The sequence below is a fragment of the Bacillus rossius genome, chromosome 5 (assembly GCF_032445375.1).
Source record: "Bacillus rossius redtenbacheri isolate Brsri chromosome 5, Brsri_v3, whole genome shotgun sequence".
NCBI lineage: Eukaryota > Metazoa > Arthropoda > Insecta > Phasmatodea > Bacillidae > Bacillus > Bacillus rossius.
In genome coordinates, this window is record NC_086333.1 from 56,624,719 (window position 1) to 56,651,127 (window position 26,409).

Consider the following 26,409-nt stretch of genomic DNA (forward strand, 5'->3'; position numbering starts at 1 on the left):
TTTGTACGAAGTTACAATATATTTCTTGTGGTACTACGAACATTTTGTTGGCAGTCGTGTTCGAAAAGGAATCTTTCGTAAAAGTTCCAGGAAAAAAAAAAATAGTGCGTGGAGTCCCTCCGCGCAGAAGAAGTGAAACTTCGTAATGTGGAAATGAAAATAGGAAGGGGCAGAAATTGATTTTTAGTGAAATCATATTGTATCAAATCAAACTAAAAAAAATAAATCATGAAATCATTCAACGATAAAAGCTGTTTATTTAATCAAGCGGACGGTTTCGCCCCAAGGAGAAAATTGACGCGGCGAGACCTCGTGGACATAGAGAAACATGATTTTTTTTTCTGCAATTTAAATTGTAATAATACAAAAAAAAGGGTATTGAAAATTTGAAACAAATATGGCGACACTATAAAAATCTGTCGCGATCTTTATTTATTTTTTTTTATCTTACTCTCTACTTAGTTCCCTACTCTCGCTCCGTCTCTTTATATTCCTCCTCCCCATGGTAGCATTGAACGTTTAACGCAACCTTGTTGGAAGTCGCATTAGAAGTTTCACTTTATAAAAAAATATTTTTTTTCTGTGTATGTACAAACAAATATATATATATATTTTTGTTGTTGTTGAGGTGAAATGACAAATAAAAAAAAGTTGTTTGAGAGTGTGTGGTACATGAAGGCGACTGTCGCCTCGCCCCCTCCCCCCCCCCCCACCAGCGCAGACTCTCCCCCCTATCCGGTGGGTGGGGGGAGGAAGGGATGGGAGGGACGGGAGGGGCGGGAGGCTTCCCCCGCGGGTCGGCGCAGGTCCGCGCGCAGTCGTCGCGATGCAGCCCCTCGCCTGGACGTCTACGCTGCTATTGGCCGCCGCGGCGCTGTGGGGCGGCGCGCGCGCAGACGCCGACACACGTGAGTTCGCGTCACGTCGTGCGTGCCGATGACGAGACAGTGTGGGGAAAAAAAAAATTGGTTGTCTGTAAAGTCGGTTTACGGACGATAGTTCAACGTGACAACGTCATGACAAAACATCGATTAAATTTTTTTGCATATAATTTTATGAATAAAATTGAAATCATTTTTTATTGTATCATCACTATTTTGCATGGATAAAAAAAGAAGTGAAATGAAATCCACATTTGTAATTGATAAATTTACTTTCATTTGCACTCATTAATTCAAATATTTTTATTACTTTAACGAACAGATTAATCGTAACTATAACTTTTATACATGTTTGCTATTTGACTTCTTCCAATCTGTGTTATTCTGTTAAGGATAGGACGATGATAGGAAGGGGCCGCGGCAGTAGGCCGAAAATCACTAGGCCGAAAGGCACTAGGCCGAAGGCACTCGGCCGAAAGGCACTAGGCCGACAGGCACTAGGCCGAAAGGCACTAGGCCGACAGGCAGTAGGCCGAAAGGCAGTAGGCCGAAAGGCACTAGGCCGAAAGGCACTAGGCCGACAGGCACTATGCCGACAGGCACTAGGCCGAAAAATTGAAAATTTATCTCGCTGGAAATATGACTTAACTCTGGCAACAGGCACTAGGCCAACAGGCACTAGGCCGACAGGCAGTAGGCCGAAAATTCTAATATTTATATCACTGGGAATATGTCTTAACTCTGGCAACAGGCACTAGGCCGACAGGCACTAGGCCGAAAGGCACTAGGCCGACAGGCAATTGGCCGAAAGGCATTAGGTCGACAGGCACTAGGCCGAAAGGCACTAGGCCGAAATTTCGGCCAAATGACTTTCGGCCTAGTGACTGCTACCCGATAGGAAAAGGTAGGAAACGAATGGGAGTGTTTCAAGTTTGATGTGCCTCGAAAAAGTGTATATCGATGGTTGTTCCAATCGAGTGGAAGAGAGATAGATGCGGCGCAAGCGTACAATGAGTGTAACGGGACAATGCGCGTAACGGGACAATGTGCGTAACGGGACACTTTTTCGTGCGTGCAGCCGGCGTTCATCGATTTATTAGACGTTGTCACGTCAAAAACAATAACTGGACAGAATTATTTGATGGGGATTTTCTTATGTTAGCTAGATATTTTCACTACGGAGACCTAAATGTACAGAATATCTCAATACAGTGTACAACTTAAAAATTATTAAAAGCACATATAAAAAAACCTCTTTAATAACCAAATCTTAAAACGAATATTTAAATGATTTGAAAATACATATATTTATCGTTCTAAGATATGGTTATCATATAAAGTTTTTTTATGTGTTTAATAATTTTATATTCAATTTTGTATTTTTTTGTTTCAAGCTTTTATTTTATAAATAAAAATTGTTTGCATTTTTTTTTAACTATACAGTGTTTTGACCATATCGTGTACATTTAGGTCTCCGTAATGAAAATATCTAGCTGACAAAACTAACCTCAAGACGTTCAATTATTATTTTTTTGTTTTATATGTATTCTCGTCACTCATGCACGGCGCGAACTTTCCTATCCTCTTAACTGCAAGGCTCCCAGAGTCATGGGAAGCCATGGGTTTTTCTGGGAGTGTATGTCGCTTGGCTTGAGAGAGTTCTGGCCAGTGTTTTGATTGACACTGCAGCCTTGGGGCAGCAGCCTCCTGCTACTGCGAAGATGCCGGCTGCAGTGTCGACCGAAACGTCGTTGAACACTTCGTCTTCGACGGCGCTAGAAACCCGCAAGCCAAGCCAAATTCAGACAACGGCTGCGAAAGCCTGTGACCCTTAATTATATGTGTTCGATCAGGGAATTCAAATGTTAATTCTAATTCTGTGTCTCGTCCATCAACTGGACCACGGATATTGTATTTGTTGCGATGCTTGTGTGCAAATTATTTTTGAGCTTTTATTTTTTTGAGGGGGGGGGGGGCACAAGGCTGTGGAATATTTCTGATGTGTCACGACAGTGCAGAATCAGTAAGTACGTTGTTGCTAAATCAATGTTAAGAATAAGCGAGAAATGTTATAACAGTTATTATCCTATGGTAATATCATGTTTTTTTCATTGAAAAATAATAAAAACACAGGGTAAAAACAAGGAAAAAGGCAGAAATTCTGTTTGTTGGATTTTCTGGACATCCTGTAAGACTTCGCTTTACTTGCCATTTTTAATTTATGATTATTCGCTAATACCAAGCGTTTCATGAAAACCTTTTCAAATAATTAGGTTTTAAAAAAATGTTTATGTGTTACTCAGCTCCAGCTCTAAAAACACAGAAAATGTTATTCCAGCCAATGAGCTCTTTGAAACTAGTCCGAAAATATATATTTTTTGTCGCGAATATTTTCCTGAGTACTTACAGATAAAAGATAACGTGTAGCCTATATCTGGTGACCAAAATTTTAACTACAGAAACAGCTGCGGTGCATTTATATTGATAAATGCGTATGGATTTTACTAGATAAGCAAATAATGACGTGAAAATGCAATAACCCAACTTCTCGGATGAAGCCGAGACTTAGAAGTGTTCTGTGGTATTCGAGGTCGAGATTGGTTGAGCTCTAAACTTAGAAAATAACGCCTCTGCTTACCCACGTCTCGAGTGAAACTTACTGGTGAGACATTTTAAACTGAACAAATTCCAATACCCGTTTCGGACATGTATATTGGTTAAAAATAAAACTATGGCCTAACCTGCTGAATTTTAATTTCCCAACTGGTAATTTTGAAAATGACTGAAAATTGTGTAAAAATCTTCTTGAAAGAAAATAGTAAGCTATCTTGGATTAACCACAGTTCAAGGAATACTACATTTGATTTGCGAAAATATTCATAGCCATATCAACATTAGTATTAAAGTGATCAAACGTAATGTCTGGGACATTTGTAATTGCTGGTTTAAGCAGTTTTAGAAAAAAAACCTCAGGGATAAACAACGAAAATGAATACACAAAAACGTGGAGAACAGCCAATGTCAGCTGATGTAAAATGTTTCATACTTAGACAGCAAATATAATTCCGAGAAAGTGATTTTGTCAGCTCAAAATGACAGCACAGTACGAGCATATTAGTGTGACAATGACGAGACAGTTGCAACAAGAACAGTTAACACAGACAAATAACAACTCCGGACCACACAGTTAGGATACAAAGCATGCTGTGTACACTTGTGCTATCCTTGTTGTGTCGTCGAGATCATAAAGTTTAGTTTCATCGCTAGGTTTGGATGGTTTTGCTCGGAGCTATTATTTAATTTTCATTCGTTATTTACTGTTATTGTTGCAACAGTCTCGTCTGTGTCAGCCCTCTTTGTTCGTCTGCGCAGTGAGTTTTTTTTTTTTTTGTGACTGAATTCCTTCTACAGAATAATTCTCATTGCAGTCCAAACATGTAAGATTTGATTAGCGTGTTCTGCGTGTGTTTATGTATTAATAATTGTTGTTATTTCCTGAGTGGTTTTTTTTCTGTAAAAACCAGCGAAAATCATAAATGGCGTAGGCTTTTTCCAAGACACTAGGTCAAATAAAATTTTCCTCATGTTGGTGTAATCATTCAAATAATGTAGGTTACTTGCTATTAAAGTGATTGTAAGACGACCACACTGTTGTTCTCACTTCTGATAATCATGAGGCTCACCAGAAGTGAAAGTTTCTCTAATAATAATAATAATAAGTAGACTTAAGGCAACAGAACCAACTCCGCAATAGGTTTACAAGGTATACTGGTGATCAACCAACAGTGTCGCTACTTTCATCACCCCGATGCACCTGCATGGTGAGATGTTTGTCATTGAATGGTTAAATACTATTCGTTATAATTACGTAAACGTGATTTAGTTGAATTTTAACGAGGCTGAAATCATCTTTGTTGTTCTTATTATTTATATTATGCAAAAAAATAATTATTAAAATCATCTTTGAAATTTAAGTTCCTGATTAGCTAAAAAAAAAAAAAGTTGATTTTAAGAGTTAATATATCTTATTTTCTTTCTGGGGGCTGTTCCATACCCTCCAGGCCCTCGGCAAGATCCTTCTAGATCCCGCGGAAGTAACTGACGTAACCGCAGACTAATGATGACACATTGACCGCACCGAAGTCGAACGCCTTTCATTCCATCATGAGTATCGATGACGAGCGCCATTGCGCACGAAGGTAGCGCTATTTTGAAGTCACAAATATCTCATAGTAATTTATCCGTCTGAATGGGCATTTAGTATTTAATTACTTAAAAATTAAAATGTTTGGGTTACCAACCATGACTCTTTATTTAATATTTTTTAAGAATAATCCGTTTGTCTTTTCGAGATCCGTTCGTAAGCAAAACTTTTTTGTCATTGTTCGCGTCGGCTGGTATCTGAATTTGTACTTGCGAGTCGAATACCAACACTGGATAAGCTGATTTAAAAGTTAATTTTTTTAGAAATAGTACACTAACGGAGATACTATATTCAATTGTTATTAATATATTCAATTATTTTTAAACAAAAGAGTTTTTGTTTAAAAATATATAAAATATGATTTAATATTTGATCGTAGTGCATTTTTTATGCACCAATCGCTAAATATATATCAATTCACTAATTGTGGTTAACTCGGACATAAAAGGTCTATGACGTTCTTTGTCCATAACAATGTGCCAAGCACTTTTTTTTGACATCTCTGATGGCTAAAAAGCAGTTCAATTTCAGAGCTACACCTTCTTAGAGTGCTGTTTGCGCACTCATTCTCTGTCCATCGTTATAAAAAATTATTCTAAATTCCAGGTTAAAAATAATGTTAAGTGGTGATTTCGGCATGCAACTTGAGGAGGACAACAAACTTCTTATGGTCTAAAGTTAAATTTGAGGACATATAAGCACCATGATAATCTGTTTTACAATTATTTGTTAAATACATGCCGGAACTACTTCAAATGAAGCTACAGATTGAGCAATTTTGGATTGTTTGATTGTGGTCAAAATTTGAAGAAAAAAAATTGTTTGTTAGTATCACTTATTTTCAGGTCAGGTTAATACAAAATAATTACCTCTAGATTTCTGTTTGTTTTTTTTTAATTTAATTTTTTTTCTGACTGTGCGAGATACCTATTTCGCTTACGTAAGAATCGGGACGCCGTAGAAGTTTGCCTGTTGCAAGTAACGGCGTGTCTCATGTTCCGCTCTGTGGGTTTATATGCCTTACGCAATCCATCCTCCACCTATTGGCTCGACTAACACACGTCAGGCGCTCGTACCACCAGCTCCCAGCGAACAGTCGGTGTGCGCCCGCTTCTGAGGATAACAAGTGAAAGTGTGCTACTTTTTTATGGACCAGAATCTTTTTCAATACTATCGCCTTAACTAACAGGAGTTGCTCCCTCGTCTCTTGTTCTAATTATGTGAAATAGCGTTCGTCTTGAAAAACCAACCTCCTTTTTTATTATTTATTCAATGGACTACAGCTGTTTTTAAATTTTTTTATCATTTTACAGTAGCACTAAATCATATTTAATGAGCTGAATCTTAAATATTTTAGTGAAATTAACGTAGTTTGTTTTACGATAAATAAATACCTAATTCGTTGGGAATTGAAATTTAGCCATGAAGACATAAAGAAGTTCATATTTTAATGTATAAAAATTATTTTGATGTACAAAACTGAAAGGTCTAACATATAATCATATAAAACTCTAGATACAAATAAAATAATAAATTACAAAATGTTCCTGACTATAGTAAATTAATGATAAGTCCTGGTGCTCATTTATGAGTGTAGTTGTCCCAGTTTACTCCGCGTCTTGTAAGCTACGGTGTGCCTGAGTTTCTCGTGGCGGGGTGATTCTGCGATGATTCGCCATTACGTTTCGTGCTGTGGTATTCCTGGACCTATTTTCCAGAGTTGAAAAATCCTCCAGCCAGCCGGCATCAAATCTGCGACCTTTGGCTGACCATCCAAAAGTTCTAATCAACTTTTGTTTTTCTTATAAATGTTTGGCTGGCTGGTGATATTCATTACCAACCAACCATCCTCCTTAAATTACTTAACTTATAGTTGAACTTTTTTAAAGTATTTGGAAAGTTAGTGAAAATTTTTGACAATTATAAATTCTCACGCATGCCTTGCCTGGAGCCACTCGCACCGAAATTAATATGTTTAAATGAATAATTGAGAGCCGAAGCATCAGTATAGTGTTGTAGTAAAGAAGTGACCTAAGGTGCTGATACTGCAGCCAGTGATCAAGAGTGCTGTCACGATTTACTCGCCATAATAACTTCCTCTAGATGCAGCCAACACTCTTGGTGTGGGCGTTATGGTTTACTGGTGACGGACAGCCTGTTTTCACGATCCTAAAGATCTCCCGAAAATTTTGCTCCACCGCCTCTTTCTTTCTCTCTCTCTCTCTCTCTCTCTCTCTCTCTCTCTCTCTATCTCTTTTTGACGTGACAACGTCTAATAAATCGATGAACGCCGGCTGCACGCACGAAAAAGTGTCCCGTTACGTACATCGTTCCGTTACGCTGTGTCCCATTACGCTCATTGTTCCGTTACGCTGTGTTCCGTTACGCTGTCGGCGTGTGAAGTAATAATTGGTTATGTTACAATTGACTAAAAAATTATGGTGATTCATATAATTGATTATATATATTTGATAATAGTTTATTTATATGAAAACTTGTTCATAATTATATTTAAACTTTATAGCTAAACGAAAGTTTTTAAAATTAATTAAAAGTCATCTACACGTGAACTGTTTCGCCAACTGTTTATAAAGTGAAGTGAAAAGTTAATGTGATTTTCATTGCTTATTACAACAAAAATTTCGGCAATAAAGTTTAATTATTATTGCATTTTAAAAATCTGATTACTAGTATAATTTAAAGTATTTATTCTTTTATTATTAAAATAAAAATTATTCAATTTTATTTATAAATGTATGCAATCATTTTATCAATGTTTTGTTATGACGTTGTCACGTTAAACTATCGTCCGTAAACCGACTTTACAGACACCCAATTTTTTTTTATGTTTTGTTAACATAGCGAGAATATTCTTTTGAATGCATGTTAAAAGTAAGAGAACTCAACGACTGTAAATTTACGAAGATAGACGTAAATCAACGAATACCCCTCGATGATTTGTGACCAGAGTTCTTCTTAGAATGAAGGTAAAAAAATTTTAACAGTGCGGAAATTTCCGTGAGCGGGTGAACTTTCTCGGGGTGCTCTCATTTCCCGGGCTAATTAATTACATCAATGCTCCTTCTCAACTCGCTGCCCTTTGTTGTCTCTAGTGAACTCTTCGACGAGAGGTTAACCGTTGATTTTATTCGAGCATAATTTAGTGCGCTGCTATCGATTTAATATATATTGGTTCCTGATTCCGTTTTTAATATTCGTACGCTCAATAAAATGTAGCATCAGGTACACAGTGATCGGAAAGTCACGCACATAAAATCGAAACAGTGTGTTTAATAACGCAAGATATGACTCATGTACATACATACATGACCAACACACTGATGAAAACCGAAGAAAAGAAATCTTTGCAACATATGCTCGAAATGGCTGCCCCTTTGCAGTTATGCATACGCGAGCCCGTTTCACCGTTCGTATGTGTGGCCACTTTCTGGAGTGGACGCACATAGATGTTGGTGATGTCTGTCGAAACTCGTCAGCCACACGTGCACACGACCGAACGGTGAAATAATGTTAAACAATGAACGCGTGCTGCTCTTGGGATAACATGTCTGTCTGCTAGGCAAGAAACAAAGGTACGCTGAGAAACGTTTTCTGTCCTTTTAAATGATTCCTTTGGAATCCAGTTGCTAAGAAATAATTGTATCACTACAAGAAAAATATTATAACTTTATACAACAATTGGCTATGGTTATTTTTAACAATATGAAATACTTATTTTTAATAACGAATATTTCTTACGAAAATTGGCGCATAATTTTATATTTTAATTTATGTTTTATTCAAGCACAATTTTTAAAACCATTTGAATAGATAATCGAATATTCATTTATTGAACTTTATTTTATTTTTTATGTTTATTAACGTGCGCAGTTAATATTGGAAAGCCGTTCAGAGAATGGTTTACAAATAATTGTAACCATTTAAGGTACTGGGACAACACACAGCTTAAATGCCCGGGTAAGAATCCGAACCCAGTATTGCTGCGAACACTATTTTGTAGCAATACAGTTGTTGTCATGCAAATGTACAAATTAAAAAATATCTGTAATTTTACATGTATTTTTCTGTGTACACTGCGGACGTCGATCACCCAAAGTGTGGTAGATACGTCTGTTCGTTGTTTATACGCTTGCAGTATTAGGTACATTGCGACGGACGTTACAACTAACACAACTTACTATACCACAAATGACACACTTCACGTTCATGTGCACGACTTTCCGATCACTGAGTAATTTTTTTCTCGCGGGAAGATCTGAACGCTCACTAGACTGCAATAGGTCATGTATGTCCGCGCCAGCCGACCCCAAGACAAGACTTCGCCTCATTAGGTTGGGCCATACAGTACGTGGTGTGTTGACAGTGGACACGACACAAAAGAACAGACGGCACTACCGTGTCATTGCACACAGCTAAACTCGAATTCTTTTCGCGAGAAATACACACCCCTAATCGTTATTATATCATGCTGCCGATTAAAATGTCTTTACGCCTAATAACAAATTAAGTTTTAATCGAGCGTGAAATTCTTGAATTTCTGTGAACAGAAATAATTTAACAATTACGTTAACATTTGTAAAAAAAATTCTTACTTGTACTTATCTGATGGCGTAAGAAGATAAAAAAAGGTTATAACATTTAGTTTTTAGAAATATACCGAATATAAAGTTGTAGAGAATACACGAATATTACCAACACAATTATACGTAATTTTAAGTGTCTATTTTTGTTATTGCTATTTTAGTTTGCAAAATGTGTTCCAGGGTAGTTTCACTATCACAAATTTTCACTAAGCACACAATGTTCGCGAAAGTTAATGCCTACGGGTGCATGTTTCCACACGACTTCGGCTCGTGACTATATAGTAGTTTCTGCATACATGCGCATTGGACTTTCGAGCTGTCAAATTTGCATTGTGTGATGCGAGCGCATTTCATTACATTTATTTTTGCATTACTAGGGGCAGGTATTTTCCGCGAATAAATCTGTTCGCTTATTAGACTGCAAGAAGTTATGTCCGCGTTAGCGATTTTTTCCTTGCGATTGGCTGCCGTCTGCGAGAGAATCCATTGCGTCGTTTGGCCGGGCCAGTCAGAACGTGTTGGCTTCCGCAAAATGAACGACTGTGATTTGTGGGCCGACAGTGAACATGCAGCGGAAATAAACTCAACCAGTCACGGAGCACAGCCGATGCCACAGTGTTTTAACACAAAGCTCGTCTAGAAATCTTTCCGCGAAAAATACATGTCCCTATGCATTAAATTTCTCCCTAAACGGGCCTAAATAATTATTTATTCCAAAAAGAAATAAATCAAACGAAGTGAATGTTAAATTGCATAAAAATGCGTGTTCAAAGACGTGTGCAAATTGGCGCGGCGCTCTGCAGTGCGACGGCGCAGGGACGCGGCGTAGCGGGGAGGGGGGGACGCGCTCTGAAGGTCAGTGGGCCGTCACGACTTGTCGTGAGGTAACTGGCCAACTGGCGCCCCGCCTGGGATTACGCAACGCCCGTGCTTTCACCCTCCCCCCCCCCCACCACCCTCTAACACTTGGAGCGCTTCCTGCTTCCACCCCGCTGGCGCGCCTCCCACGGACCTCGTAAATCCTTTCGGCCCCGTTTCCTTCCAGTTCCGAGTTGCATAACTTGTCTCGTTGGAACGTAAAAACTAATGATCATAATGAGCACGAGAGAAAATTTGTTCTTGTTAGTCTTCATTAGGATCGTAAGTAGACTTTCAACTCAGGGTGGGAGCGTTTAGTACCGTGTGCCCGCCGTTTGCTTTCAAATTCTTTCTATTTGTTGGTGGCAATGATATACTTCTAGGTTTCTCGGGGGGGGGGGGGATATATCCCACGCTTAGTTACTACTAGAGTCCCGGAAATGTCGCGGATTCCTCTGGCCTCTGGATAGAATTCAAAGTTATATGTAGGTGTGCTTGACCCATGTTTACTTTCCCATTGGTTGATTTCTTAGCGAGAACATTATTTGGCACTACCTGATTCGCTTACTTCTCTCCTAGCTGGACATCGTTGGCTCACGGTCGTATAGGGGCGTGTCCAAATAACTGCGGTCCAATCATGAACACAGTGCGACAGTGTGGAGGTTTGCATTCTAGCTTGCGACTAAATGAATCCGCGAAATTTCCGTGGCTCTAATTACTACCAAACCTTTGCTTATCTCCTGGCCATCAACACACATTCCTCAAGTCTAAGCGCTTGAAAGAAGGTCGGTTTGGAATTAACAGGGTTCTAACCAAGATCGCTTTAGATAGCTGAAGAAAAAAAAAATTCTCGGGTTCGTTGCCCGACGGTATAAATTTCCAACTCTTACACTCAACCTGTTTGCTGCATCTGCCATTCACCAACAGTTCACGTAATGACCACGGCGCGCCGGTTGCTAGCCCTTTCACCATACGAAGTGCCGAATCACCAAGCATATCTACTCGACTCACTCAGGAACCTAACAGCCAACGGGCATGAGAAATCGACCCGAGTACACTGTTAAAAACTGTCACCTTGAATGTACGAAACACAGTGGATGCAAATTATCCGGGGATCTTCATAAATTTATCGTTATCTTCGTAAAGTCACGGGTACTAAGTTCACCTTCTTTAAACATGAACACCTGAGAATATTAGCAAAAAAATTCATGCGAAAAGACGCTCATTTCTTCCACGTGTGCGTTTACCCTGTCTAAACAAAAAATATATATTCTGAAGTTGAAGTACGGCGTAGTTCTGAGAACATCCAGTTATCTGAAGTTATGAAGAACTATTCGTTTATTCGAGGAGAATCTTTGTTGTAAAATCCGTAAATATACTGTTATTACTAACAGTGTGCACGCCGGACTTCAGAGTTCATCCTAACGGTCCATCGAGATCTGCAGTCCCGAGTGATGCGCTCGTGTGACGAGTCCTGTCTTCAAGACTAGATACAAGCGGAGTTCGCGTTGTTTTATGGCGCGGGCTGGACTCCACAAATTCGTACATAAATAAATCGATGTCATCTGATCATAAACTGCTCCCCAGGTCGCACATGATTTGGCCAGAGATTACATGTGTTCTAAATTGGTTATTAGTCCTTTGTAGCGCGTCAAATAACCCACAATCCAGAGGCCAGCGCCAGTATAGCATGCAAACATTTGCATTATAGACTGTCACGTATTATTAACACAAATTATTCAGGCATCTGCTAATGAATAATGAGTTGGTACACAGATGATTCGGAGCCCTGCTATAATAACGGATGTTCCGCTGCCCTAACTGAGTAACAATGTGACCTACAGTCCAACATTAAATTTATTACCAAAAAACTTTAAATACAAAAGTCACCAGTTCAACTTTACATTATGCTGAAGTAGAAGTAGCAATAATTGTAGGTATAATAATCCCTTTTATCTCCAATACAATAAAATATAATACTAGCCATGGCCCTGTAATCTCTAACGTTACAGTATATTCTTAAACATTTAGGTAGATAACCTATTAGTTTATAATGAATTTCAGTTCAATACTCTCTTATGTTTATTAGTGGCACTTGTTTCATTACTGGCTCTGAATTGCGAAATATACTTGTTTCTCTCTTGGCTGAACCAATCGGAATGTAGCGACTGGGTCTAGGAAAGGTGTAGCTAGATAATAAGTTATCCTTGTTTAAATGATATTGCTTACGATTACAGAGTTGTAAACTCAAACCAAGGTTTTTTAATATTATGGTTCTTTCGTTTTAACTAAATCTTTATTCAATTTAAATTGATTCGCGATTTCCGTCCGCATCCAGGTCCTGCCTAAAGTGGAGCCGAGAAATGAACCTGAGACGTTTTTCCCGTCATTCAGACATCCTGAACACTCGACCTCGATATTGGACTTAGTCACTTATTTACATCCAGCCAGTATTTTGAAAAGTCCGATAGTGAACTCCGTTTTTCTCTATACCTCTTCCCTGTCGGGAATTAAGAGCGAATGTCTTTTTTTATCACGATACGCACCAACGGAACACGCAAACCGATTACACACCAAAAGCTTATAAATGTTTAGCAAACTTCAACTCCCTCATGAAACCATCACAAATATACATCACCAATATCAAAAAGATTTTAAAAAAAAACTATTTGCACTAATTTCATGGTTTCATTCTAGGTCATTTTTTAAAATGTTTTAAGCAATTTTCATGTAGTCTATGTTATTCATGCGAGATATTTTGAACTCTCTTGCAATTAGTAACATATTAATATAATTTAAGATCATATTTTTTTCTTATTTATGTTGTAAGCAATATTTGATAGTATTGTAGATACGGTAAGACGCCTACTTTAAACTGTCTCCACTGTAAAGAACTAGACGCTTATTAAGGGTCACGCCTACCAGGGAACATGTAGTATGGTGCACAAAGCTTCAGAAGAAAGCACAAGATTAAAAAACTAACCCAGATATCTTATTTGGGTCTGGTTACGAAAAGCTTTTACTAACACGATGATGACGGGTGAGAAGTTATGTTCTCCTTTTTTTAATTTTTTTAGTGTATTTTTATAAAAGTGAAAATAGCTAAAAATGCATGTTTCCAGAATATATTTTAGGCATAAAACATCCGATATAAATGATTGAATGCACGCAAAATACTTTCAATACATCTTTATCTTCATTTATCCGCCATGTAATGTTATGCCTAATCAGGGTCACAGGACGCAGGGGGAAGATCCTGGGTTCAAACCCCTCCCTTCAGGAATTTAAAAGAATAAAAATAAAACATGTAAAAACATAATTAGAATAAAGCAGCAATTTAGCTACATAAGGTTACAAAGATATCATTTTGGAAATATTATTGTAATCCTTAGTGGACAAAATTAGTGTATTTCCTCCACACGAGTATTACAGCCCTCATACAGAGAAACGGCATGAATTATATTTCCAAGTACAGTCCATATTTCATGCTAGTTTGCACATGTGTAAGTATGCCTTCCAAAAAAACTTTACATGTGTGTTTCATGTAATTACTAACATTAACATAATTGTATTTATGACTTTTCTTAACGAAAGCAAACAATTGACTTAAGAACGAAGTAATAAGACAATTAAAAAATCAACAAAAAATAATATGTTTAGTTTTTCGTATCTCAAGAAAAATTATTACTAAACGTGGGAGTAGCCTACTAAAATTCTACTTTTACTTGAGATTTTAGTGAGAACAGTTTTAATTTTGAAATTCCATTATAAAGGCTACTTAACTCCTTTACCAAATACTGGTTACGACCTTGGGCTTATGCACGCAAGCCAGTTACGTTTTGAGGCGATACCACGCTGGAAGCACCAGCGAGAGTCGCACTTGATAATAACGCCTCGCTGGCAAAATACATCCCTGAATGTCTGGACGCCATAAGAAACACACGTTCAGAAAAGTAACTGCTCCTGCGACCCTGTCGGTCGGCGGACGGGCAAGATCGCTCTCGCATCGCCGGGAACAGCTGCCTGGGGCGAGGGAAGCTTTCTCCACCCGCCCCTCGAGAAGCAGAGTCGGTCATCGACACGGCCGTCCATCGGCACTCGCGGCGTGACCACACACAAAAAAATTGGTTGTCTGTAAAGTCGGTTTACGGACGATAGTTTAACGTTACAACGTCATAACAAAACATTGATGAAATGATTGCATACTTTTATGAATAAAATTGAATCCATTTTATTGAATTATCACTATTTTGTATGGATACAAAGAAGGAGTGAAATGAAATCTACAATTTAATTGATAAATTTACTTTTATATTTGCACTCATTAATTCAAATATGTTTATTGCTTTGACGAACAGATTATTTTAACTATAACTTTTATACATGTTTGCTAACTTAACTTCTTCCAATCTGTGTAATTCTGTTAAGGATAGGACGATGATAGGAAAAGTAGGAAACGAATGGGAGTGTTTCAAGTTTAATGTGCCTCGAAAAAATCAAATCGATGGTTGTTCCAATCGAGTGGAAGAGAGATAGATGCGGCGCAAGCGTACAATGAGCGTAACGGGACAATGTGCGTAACGGAACAATGAGTCATCCTTTTTTGTGCGAGCAGCCGGCGTTCATCGAATTATTAGACGTTGCCACGTCAAAAATCATTTGGAAACCAGTTGCCAAAAAAAATATTTTTTAATACCACAATAAAGACACCGTAACTTTGTGCAACACATGGGTATAGTTATATTTGCATTTATGAAATACTTTTATCGAGATAAAACTGAGTATTTCTTACAAAAATTGGCGTTTAAATTTTATGTTTTGTTTCATTTGAGCATTTTTTTTAATTCGTGTTAAAGATAATAGAATATTCAATGATTTGACTTTTTTTATCGTGCTTATTAATGTGTGCAGTTAATACTGGAAAGCTATAAAGAGAACGGTTTACAAATAACTTGAACTGTTGGAGGTACTGGGACAACACAAAGCATAATTGCCCGGGTAAAAACCTTAAACAAATATCACTCTATTTTTAGTGATACATTTGTTTTCATGCAAATATTCAAATTTTCAAATATGTGTAATTTTACATGGATAATTATTTTTATTTTAAAATAAAAGTTTACAGGGCAGCCTTCTTTGACCCTCCCTCTGTCCGCCCCATGGGGAACTTACGGCGAGTCAAGCAAACCTCGTTGCTCGACCGTCCGCAGGAACTAATATTCAAGCACCATGCAAGTACTCGATGTTAAGGCCCCTGCCTACCCGGGCACACACACGTTGCGCAGAGCTTCATGAAAAACAAAGCGATTTCAGAACTACTAAGATATCCGAGGGAGATCGGTTTACGAAAAACATTTAAGAATTTTCTGAAGGCCGAAAAGTACTTTTGATTCCGGATTAAGTTTTTAAACTGTGTATTTAGAATAGAGAAAATGGCTAAAATGCGTGTTTTCGGAGTAAATTGTAGGCGTAAAACAACCGGTAAAGTTTCATGAAAGCACTTAAGGGACTTGTATTACACCTTTATCTTCATTTATCCGCCATATAATGATACGGTCACCGCTCAAATTCCACAGTTGTCCTATGGATGACGAGAAGACTGCGCGCCAGTTCAGAGCCTTGCGCTTAGAGGCGACACCGCGCTAGAAATACCAGCGAAAGTCGCGCTTATCATCCCGCCTCACTAACACACATAAACCCCGACCAGACGGCGCCTAAGTGCCATGTGTCAAGGGGCCCCGCCTACCCGGGAACATAAAGGTGTGTATAGTTTTTTAAAATATCATACTATTTAAAAAAATAAACATCTTGGCACAGACTACAGACGTAGGTACATTTGTAAGTGCCTATAGCTTTTGTAAATGTTTTGGAAAATTATATAAACACTTGGAACATTTTAGAAATCAATGTACATTATATTCTTTATTTTCGCTAATATTTAAAAAAAAGTTATACATTTTCTCATATTCCATGCAGTGAAAATATTGAGAGTATCTTTAACTCAATGTATCCAGCATTTAATGTCTTAACGAATTTCATATTATGCCTACTAAGGTAGTTTGCAATTATTGTTGACCTTCAAAGACTATTTTTCAATCCTTGCACTAATATTTGGTCGTATAAATTTTTTTATCAAAGGTTTAAGATAATATAAGATTGTTAAAAATAAATTCAAATAAAACAAAAGAGTTAATTTTTTTTAAATTTCAACCCCTGTTTTTACGGTTATAGTTTGTTTCATAAAAAAGGTTTCAGCCAAAGGTTTTAGATTAATTATAAGAATTTTACAACTAATTATATATTTTTGATAGTATATATATTAAAAAAGTAATGACTTTTTTGTCTTTCTACCCCTGCTTTTTTTCACACCATTCAGTAATGATTTGTTACATAAAATTTACTTTATACAAAAAGTTTTGCAATATTTAAAAAGTTAAAGAAAAAACATTAATTCGGTAGAGTAAATGGCAGGGAATTATTATTTATTTTCTTATTTCCACCCCAGGTATTTCAACCCCTTGCAGTAAGGTTTGTATTATCCAAAATGTTTCGGACTAAAGTTTTAGATACTTATATGATATACAAACAATTTGAACGGTATTGATGGTGTTCCTACTAAAGGAGTTATGATTTTGTAAAATTTTACCCCTCTATTTTTTAATCCCTTGCCAAAATGGTTCATCTAAAAAAATTGTTTCGTTCAAAAGTTTTGGGTGAATATTAAAGATTTATAAAAATTTGTACGAATTCGTTGTTGTGCCTACGAATGGAGATATGATATTTTTTATCCTTTAACACTTGTTTTTTAACCCCTTGCAGCTATGGTGGTCATATCAAAAATGTTTTTAGACAAAAGTTTTTGGTATTATTCCTACGAGTTATAATACGTTAAAACGAATGTGGTCATTTTTTCATATTATGGGAGTAAGTATATTGCCCATTAACGAACTCGACCGAGATTTTCCACTATTAGATTTCATCTACCTGTTTGTAAATGATTTGTGAAAAATTGCGGCTGTTATATCTACAAAATTGTGATATATATATATACTTTTTAGTTAACGATGATTTTGGGGTCTATGGACCATGAAAATAAAAACTATATAAAGATTTTCCTGAAGTCGCACCATGGTACCGGCTGCAGTAGGTAGTATTTCTTCGAATGCGTGATAGAAGTGAAACTTCTTTGGAAATTCAAACCTCGACTCGTAAGTATATCATAAGGGGTAAAATGGCAGAGAGAGAGAGAGAGAGAGAGATAGAAATAAGGCAAGGTTTTAATAATGATTAACAATAAATATGTATCACCTTTGAAATACCATTAAAAAACTGTGCGTCTGTTTTTTTTTTAAACAATTCTGCTACTTGGAACACTCAAAATCTCTGAACGCAATACGAAATCCAAATCAGGTAGCGCTATATATGCGGGAAATGCAGGGACTGTCTCAACATGGCTCTCTACGCCGCTGATGGAACAAGGCGGAACGCGAGCATGCTGGTAGCAAATATAAAATTCAAGGAATTCACAGCTGACTTTATTGAATACCTGTATCTATTTTCTGAAACAAGCGCATGCGCAAACTCTCTGTCTTAGTCTTTCGTCCATCTCTCTCTCTCTCTCTCCCTCTCCGTTCTGTTATTTTTGAGCTGGGGACGAATCATCGCACAAAGATGAGAACGAAAACGAGCCCAGAAACGTATTTAGCATAGTGCTCTCTTTTATATCTCTTGGGCCACGTACCTATTCTCTGTCCTTTTCACAATAATGTTTCACGAAATTTTTGCATTAAAATTTAGCCTTGAAATTTTTTCTCTCATCGCGTCCAATGAGGTTTCACTTGAAAACTGCTAGAGACTTCAGAGTGGTGTCTGTTTACGGAAAGAATTTAAGAATACGCAGAAAACCTATTTCTGGATTTGGTTTTGAAATTTAATTCTATAAGAGTGATAATGGCTAAAACGTAAGTTTCAGAATATTTCTAGGCATGAAGCACCCAGTATAGATTCTTGAAAGCGCTCAAGGGATTTGCAATTAAAACGTTATCTCCATTACCTCACCATCTAATGTCATAGTTACCACGACGAGACCACTGCGCGCCAGTTCCGAGCCAATATCGCGAAGTAAGCACCAGCGAGCCTCGTACTTCTCATTGCGCCTCACCAACAGAAATAAACCCATAACTAGGAATGTCGTCTCTTAATGATGAAATAGTCAGGCGAAGACCACGTTCCTGCTACATGGATCTAGTAAAAAAACAACGCAGTATACATGAGCCACGTGTAATTTTTTCTTCTTTTTTTTTGTTTATTGTTAACTGAGTCAACCGTTTGGTATACATTTGTCGTTATGTGGTTAAATTAAAGTTAAATAGATTTTCTACAACTTCACACCTAACAATTTTCCTCGTAGGAATAGTTTGTTTCCCAAAATTTGACTCGAATTTTGACCCAAAACTTAAAATGTTCCTTTTTTTAAAAATTACCAATATTTGAACTGCTGTGTTTTAGAAACTATAGGAATTACTGAGCTCGGGTTAAGCTCAAATTATGGAAAATATAGTATACTGTAAAATCGTTACGAGTAAGGTTTTTGCTACCACATATACTATTGAAATTATAAGCATAAACCCCAAAAACGTGCGGAAATTTCGCTGTGTTTCGCGGATTTTTCAAAATGGACTAGCAATTTTTGTTGGATAACTCCAGATGCGGGTTCAGCACCCCAAACATAGGTAATGATAATGAAACTGACTACTATATTTTTTGCAACGTGAAACTACCATTTGACTGTATTATCTGTATACTCCTTCTCTCTAGTCAACATATAAATTATTCTAGCCATTTCTCAATAAAACTTACGCTTGAGGCTTATCTATACAACTAGCTCTGTTGGTAGTCATAAACCTTCTAAATGAAAGCTCTAAAGAAAAATCTTGCTAAATTCTTTAAAATGCAACTGTTTGCCAAATAGATAATATGTTCTATACTTAATTTAAGAAAGTGCAAAGCTGTTGATTTAATTACTTAACTGAATTTGTATAAAATTCTCTGCTACATATCATAGACTAATAAAATAGTTATCTGGAAGGAAATTAAAATCTTAATTACCATTGTACCTCATTACTCTTTGAAATAAAAGTTTCATGTATTGTTTAAAATTTCGTTCTGCTATTCAAATGACTTAATAGTAGACATAGCTGCTCCGTCAGAGAATTCTAGCGGTGGGTGCGGAAACTACGTGTGATTCCCATCAAGGAATGTGTTGAAAACAGTATTTTTTTTGTAAATTTATCAGGTTCAGCATTATTTTAAGGAATTCTACGTTAAATTGCGTATCCGAGTTTCGAATTTTAAATGCATTTTTAAAATAGGAAGCTTTAATTTGCTTGTTTCCGAGGTTACATGTTACACAACTCTGGCGAGTACTGACATTTTATTTTTTATTCGCTTCACATCACCAACTGATACACGCGTGGTACGTAACGTAGCACCCGTGCGATAAATACCATCCAAACTCTGTGTTCATACTTACACAACGTCGACGTCTAACGCAAAGTGTTGTGTTCGTAATGACGCAGCTTCTTTCTGCGGTAATCGCCGCGACCTTCGTTGTTTATCGTGTCTTATGTCACAGAGTGTCCGGCCATAATAACTTCGCAGGCTCTCCAAGTTTTTATTTAAGAATTTTTTTTTCTGAAATTACAATTCGATACTTCCTTAGCGCTTGTTTGTTCTGTCACAAATACTTTCAGCGGATATTCACTTAGTGTAATATCGTGGTTGTAAAAAGTCGTGCATGTGATAATCATTATGAAGACTAGTGCGTCTTTTTACACTCATGTTGAAAATAGGAACGTATACCTGGGGGGATGGTTGTTTGTAAGGGTTGAATATAACCCCCCCTTTTTTTCACAATTTATACTATGTGTCGCATGATGTATCGAGTGAAAATTTTATAAATAGTCCTTAAGAGAAAATTAAAAATAATTTTAAAAGAAAATCAATATTTAGAGACCGGAAAAATTCGCGTATTCCTTTCGAGACAGGCTGTAATCCAAACTCGTTTAGCTTAATGCTGCGTCAGTGATTGGACCGCAGTTTACCTGAAGGACTCTGAGCCAATGGCAAACACTCAACAAAAGAAGTATCGAATCATAGGAATCGCAGTAAACAGGTGTCCCGAGTCGGTAGCCAATGACCAGGTGATAGTTGCCCGAGTACATAGAGAATCGTGGAGTATATCCTAGTGGTCATTGAAATCGCGAATTTTTCCAGTACCTATCAACATGTCGTGTGAGACGTAGTAGTGATGATGGAGTGTGGGATTGTTTGAATGATGTGACGAGGAGTGTGCTTGTTTTTTGTCCTTGCAGCCGAGTACATCCTGCCGTGCAAGCGGCGGGACCCGGACATCAACTCGTGCGTGAAGAGGGCCTTCAACCACCTGAGGCCGTACCTGCGCGTCGGTGAGCCACGGCGCTCTCTCTCCCTGCAGTTACGCCCCCCGCCGCCTCACGCGAGGGCCTATCTCTCCGGGGGACACTGCGCAACAAGGCGCGACGCACTCCCCAGGATCTCTCCCTTCGTCGGCGCCCCGTATACTGGGGGACAAGCACTCACCAAGCGGGATCCCCTCTCACTAGAGACCGGGAAAAAAAACGCGAATTCATCTGGCGATAGGCTAAAATACAAATAGTTACACCTCAGTGTTGCCTCTGCTATTGGCTCACAACTCACACCTGGATGACTCTGGGCCAACGAGAACCACCCGCAACCAAAGCTTTATCGAATCACAGGCTGCAACGTTGGGACGTCTCACAAGACAGCAGCCAATGAGTGGGTGACATTTGTCCGAGTGTGCGTAGGACTATGGAGTTCATCCTACAGGTCATTGAACACGCGAATTTTTCCTGTCCCTACCTCTCACAGTCTGCATCGTCAGTCGCGGACACATGAATTTATTAAGGGAAGGGTTTCGTAAAAAAATAATTACGTCAACGTGGGGTCAAAACAGTTAGCTACACATAAAAAAATCTTTACTGTACTTTTACAAAAAAAAAACAATATTTTTGGAAACCAGTTTGCCAACAAATATACTGCAATACTACAAGAAATAAGTTGTTACATTGTGCAACACATGTGAAATACTTTTTTCGAGATATTACTCAGGATTTCTTACGAAAATTGGCCCATGTTTCCATGATTTTGTATTTTAATTGTTGTATCATTCATTTTGTTTTACTATGTTCGTTTGTGTGCGCAGTTAATACTGGAAAGCTTTTTTTCAGGGAACAGTTTAAAAATGATTATTTAATATTGGAGGTGCTGGAACAACACAAAGCATAAATGCCCGGTTAATAATCCGAATTCAGTATCAATGTGAATAATATTTTTTATCGTGTAAATGTATAAAATACAAGTATCTGTAATTTTACATGAATATCTTTGTTCCACTAACAAAAAAAAATTCTAATTTACATTTATATTCGGAACATGCTTGTAGCTCAAAGTGTTGAAACATATCCCCTTGCATCACCCAAAATAACATACTGCCTTCACCGAGATCTCGGATAATTGTTATACATTCAGGATGTACATTGGTGATACACGATCCATATCCCTACCTCCCTGCGTCCACCATTTTATTTGTTGTATCGGTATAAAAATGTATACAGTCCTCAAAAGTAGTACCAGTGTTACCCATTTTACAAATAATCAATTTTCATTTGTTTGCGAGCACTGAAGCTCTCGTGAAGTTGTTCACAAATGCTGTTAACAGAACGACAGTGGATACATAGGCTACTGTTGATACTTTTTAGAACTGTCCATTTTCAGACAAGTTAAGTAACACAGACTATAGACGTTTAAAACTTTATTTGCAACTAACAGTCAACTTATGTATAACACATTGACTTGCATTATGAAGCCACAGGCATTTTAATTTTCTCTCATATGTTATAAACACCCTGAAAATGCTTACTGCTTCATACAAAACTTTTTTACATAGCACTGGTGTATTAATAAAAATAAACTTTAAGACCCAAAACTTTTCCCCCTCATCGCTTTCAATGCTAAATATATTTTGATAGCCCGCATAATTTCCTGCTCTAATGAAAATACTGCTGTACATACATACACCATTTTAACTTTAAGTTTTACGTTAAAAAGGCCTATACTTTCAAAAATAACACTGATTTATAGCGGTTCGGTTTTGTAGAGTTCCAAAAAAAATATTACATTGTACTTTATAAGACGCGGTAAGTGCCGAATGTTCACGAACATTCTCGATGTATGAAGGCATTATCACAGACCAAAGGGATTTTAATTCCGATACTCCTAACAAAAAAGTGACGAATATAATGTATGCATTATATGAACTGCTATCTGCCCATGCTGTGTTAAGTAAATGAAAGGTAAAGAAATTCCCGCATAATGTTGACATCATTTTAATTCTGTTAATTTCATTTTATAATTATTGTTAGATATATTTTTATTCTAATTTATTTTGTTTTTTAATTGTGGTAAAGTTAAGACATTAAACGTCTCTTATATTTTAACGATAGAGCAATAACTTTAACATTGAAATTAATAAAAAACTTAAAGATAATATTAATTGAAATAAAACTTACATAAATAACTACACTTTGTACTACAAATAGTGTCAATAGTAAATATATTCACATAATAAAATATAAAGTATAACCATTTTCAAAAAAATAATCTACATAAAACCTTAAAATTTTTAGCTATCGCAAGGGAAAATACTTCAAGATACTTACTTTATTAGCAAATATAAAACAACAATTCAACTACTACTATACAACGAAGTTTTTTACAATTCATTAAAATAATGACGAATCGTATTCCTGCAACATTAATAAAAAATAACCTCTTTCATTGTATAAAACGGTCAGACAAATTGTAATAAATCCAGGCGAATAATGAACTCATCAAAAACTTTTGATCATTGTCTAGATGTTTATTACTTAATAAAGGTATTTTTTCCCCACAAAGTAATAATCTTTAAATAGGCCTACATTGAATGTTATTAGCTAACTCCCGTTATAAGCTTGTAAGTTTTCACAGCCATGATATTCCTGAGACATCACCATACATGGTTCCTGACTGCGGCATCCGTCGAACTCTTATCTTCCCACCGTTCCTCCTCCTTCGCTATCTGTCTCTCTCCAAAACTCTCGTTGCGAAACTCACGACTCTTGCGTGGGTACACTTGAACTCGCGACACTCAGTTCTCCTTTCTTCGCTCGCGTGACGACACGCCACGGATCCTCAATGGCGACACTGCATGGCAACACGCATGACCTCATTATTACATGCTTTATATTAGCTTCACCTGTATGTTTGTCTGTCCGTCTGTAACTCTTTCGACTAAGAGTGAGTGGCTCATCACTGTAAAATATCCCACAAATTTCATTACGTTCGTTAGCCGAGCGGTCTAAGGCGCGCGACTTCTGTGACGTCAGCTTTCGGATTCAGCGATCACGAATTCTACTCCCGGCCACGCCGAAATTTTTTTTTTTCGGTAAATTCTAAGATTATATTCATACATCTAACTGTAAATGATTCGGAGAGACTTTACCATTTCTTTGTGACGTTGCAACTCCAAATAGTTATCTCAGATGGTAATAGGTAGTGTCGGTACCTCATTTCCCTATGATAATTATACATAAATATAGTTTAAAAAACTAAAAAAAACATGCTTTTAAAGAATATCAAACTAAAAAGTTAAAAATAAATATAGTTTAAAAAACTAAAGAAACATGCTTTTAAAGATTATCAAACTAAAAAGTAAAAAATAATATTAAAATTTAATTTATGACAATAGTATATAAGCAATACTAGTATAAATGTGAAAAAAGCATGGGGCGCTTAATATACAAAAAATATGGCACAAAGCGCCTCAAGCTTTTTTCTCATTTATACTAGTATTGCTTATATACTATTGTCATAAATTAAATTTTAAAATTATTTTTTACTTTTTAGTTTGATAATCTTTAAAAGCATGTTTCTTTAGTTTTTTAAACTATATTTATTTTTATTTACTCTGCCTGTGCTTATAACTACGAACGTGCCCTTTGTGACTTTCATTTCCATTTATTTTATTTTTCTAGCTATCCTCTTAGCTTTTGATCAAGAGTATCCCTTAAATTGAGTTAGACATCTTCCTGTATAATATAATCACCTTCTTTCTAAACGTCCTCAGATAAAGAATAACTGTTCTCTTTTTTTCATTCATACGATTATAATAGTAATGTCTGTATCATTATGAGTATATTGTTTGGCTATCGGTTTTATCTTCAGTGCTCTATGGTTGTCTGTCATCCCAAATAATTATTATTTTATGGTTGACTTTATGACTTTCTTACATTAGTTCACAGTTGCATTTATATATCATTACTGGAAATATTTTTCTGTCTGTATCATTAATAATCTATATTGGTCTGTACTGTAGATTTGTTTCGTCACTTGTCTATTTCTGGCTATTAGTATACATTATTTTTAATATTCAACTTTTATTAACATATTATTGGACAGTGGTTGCCTATTGGTACGTATCATCATCATTAAACGGCTTTATATCCGCCTATATTATTATACGCTATTTATCTGTGTATGTCACTAACATTATGCTACTAGTCTAGTTGTATATCAGCCTGTATTATGGTTTCTTTTCTGATGTTGAATACACATATGTATTATTAATTTAAAGTCGTCCATTCGGGGATTATTATTACTCCATGATTGCATGTATTTTTGTTAGTTTACATCATAACTATTACTGTGGCAGTGTGTCGATTTGTAACATCATAGTTTGGTTGTCTGTCTACGTCATTATCACTTCAGGGTACCATATGTGTCTATATCATAACTAGTATATAGTACTGTGTTGGTCTGCATGTGTGGTGGTATGTCTATGCCATAGCATGGGCGTCGCAACCGGGGGGGGACGGGGGGGACACGTCCCCTCCAATAATAAAAGTCTTCAATTTCGTCCCCTCCAATAATATATTTAGTTTCATAGTTATATTAAAAATATGATTTCTGTGATATAACCCATTTGTTGCGCATTGTGCATTTAGTCCAATCGTGGCAATGTGAGCACTTTTTAATTCGATCTTTGTGTAAAATCAAAATCAGGTCCGATACCGAATACAGATATGTTAACTGTGTTTTTACAAATATGTTCTCTGAAAATATTTTTTATAAAAAATAAATTATATATTGCAACCAACTATAATTAGAATATTTATGAAAGAAAAATGCCTAAAAACCACCTTTTTGTACCTTCAAACCCAACATTTTTCCGGGGGAGGACCCCCGGACCCCACCGCTTTTTTTTTCCAGGGGATGGATATTCCTCAACACTAAATCAATTGAAGTCCCCCCCCCCAAAAAAAATATATATCCTTGCGACGCCCATGGCCATAGTGACTCTATGGTTGCATGCATGTCTATGTAATCGCTAGTCTATGATAATGCAGTTCTGCAGCACCGCTAGTCTATGGCTGTGTGTCGGCAGGCATCCCGGAGATCAGCGTGCCGCCCATAGACCCGCTGCTCATGCCGCGGCTGTCCATGGAGAACGGCAACGGCGCCGTCAGGGTGCGGGCGGTGTTCGGCAACATCACCACCCGGGGAGGCAGCAACTACACCGTCACGAGCGTCAAGTGGGTGGCCTGGCGTTGCAGGCGCTACAGTAATCTCTCCCACACTGCTCCCCACGCCGCCTGGGGGCCGGTCTTTAAATTTACGTCACTCTCTCGTGTGGGGCGAGAGTCGTGAATATTTTTAAATTTTCGATCACCTAGTGTTTATCCTAATTTTTTTGCCGCTCACTTTT

The 26,409-nt window shown here is 37.1% G+C and overlaps 1 protein-coding gene across 1 annotated transcript in view; it reads left to right on the forward strand.

Moving 5' to 3' along the window:
* Positions 1 to 820: 820 nt before the first annotated feature.
* LOC134532380 (uncharacterized) overlaps positions 821 to 26,409 on the forward strand; it is a 40,894-nt gene continuing 15,305 nt past the window's right edge. The window contains exons 1-3 of the mRNA XM_063368817.1: positions 821 to 908; positions 20,921 to 21,013; positions 26,089 to 26,236. Of these exons, the coding sequence (XP_063224887.1) occupies positions 827 to 908; positions 20,921 to 21,013; positions 26,089 to 26,236 (323 nt within the window). The 5' untranslated portion in view covers positions 821 to 826. The remainder of the gene's footprint in view (positions 909 to 20,920; positions 21,014 to 26,088; positions 26,237 to 26,409) is intronic.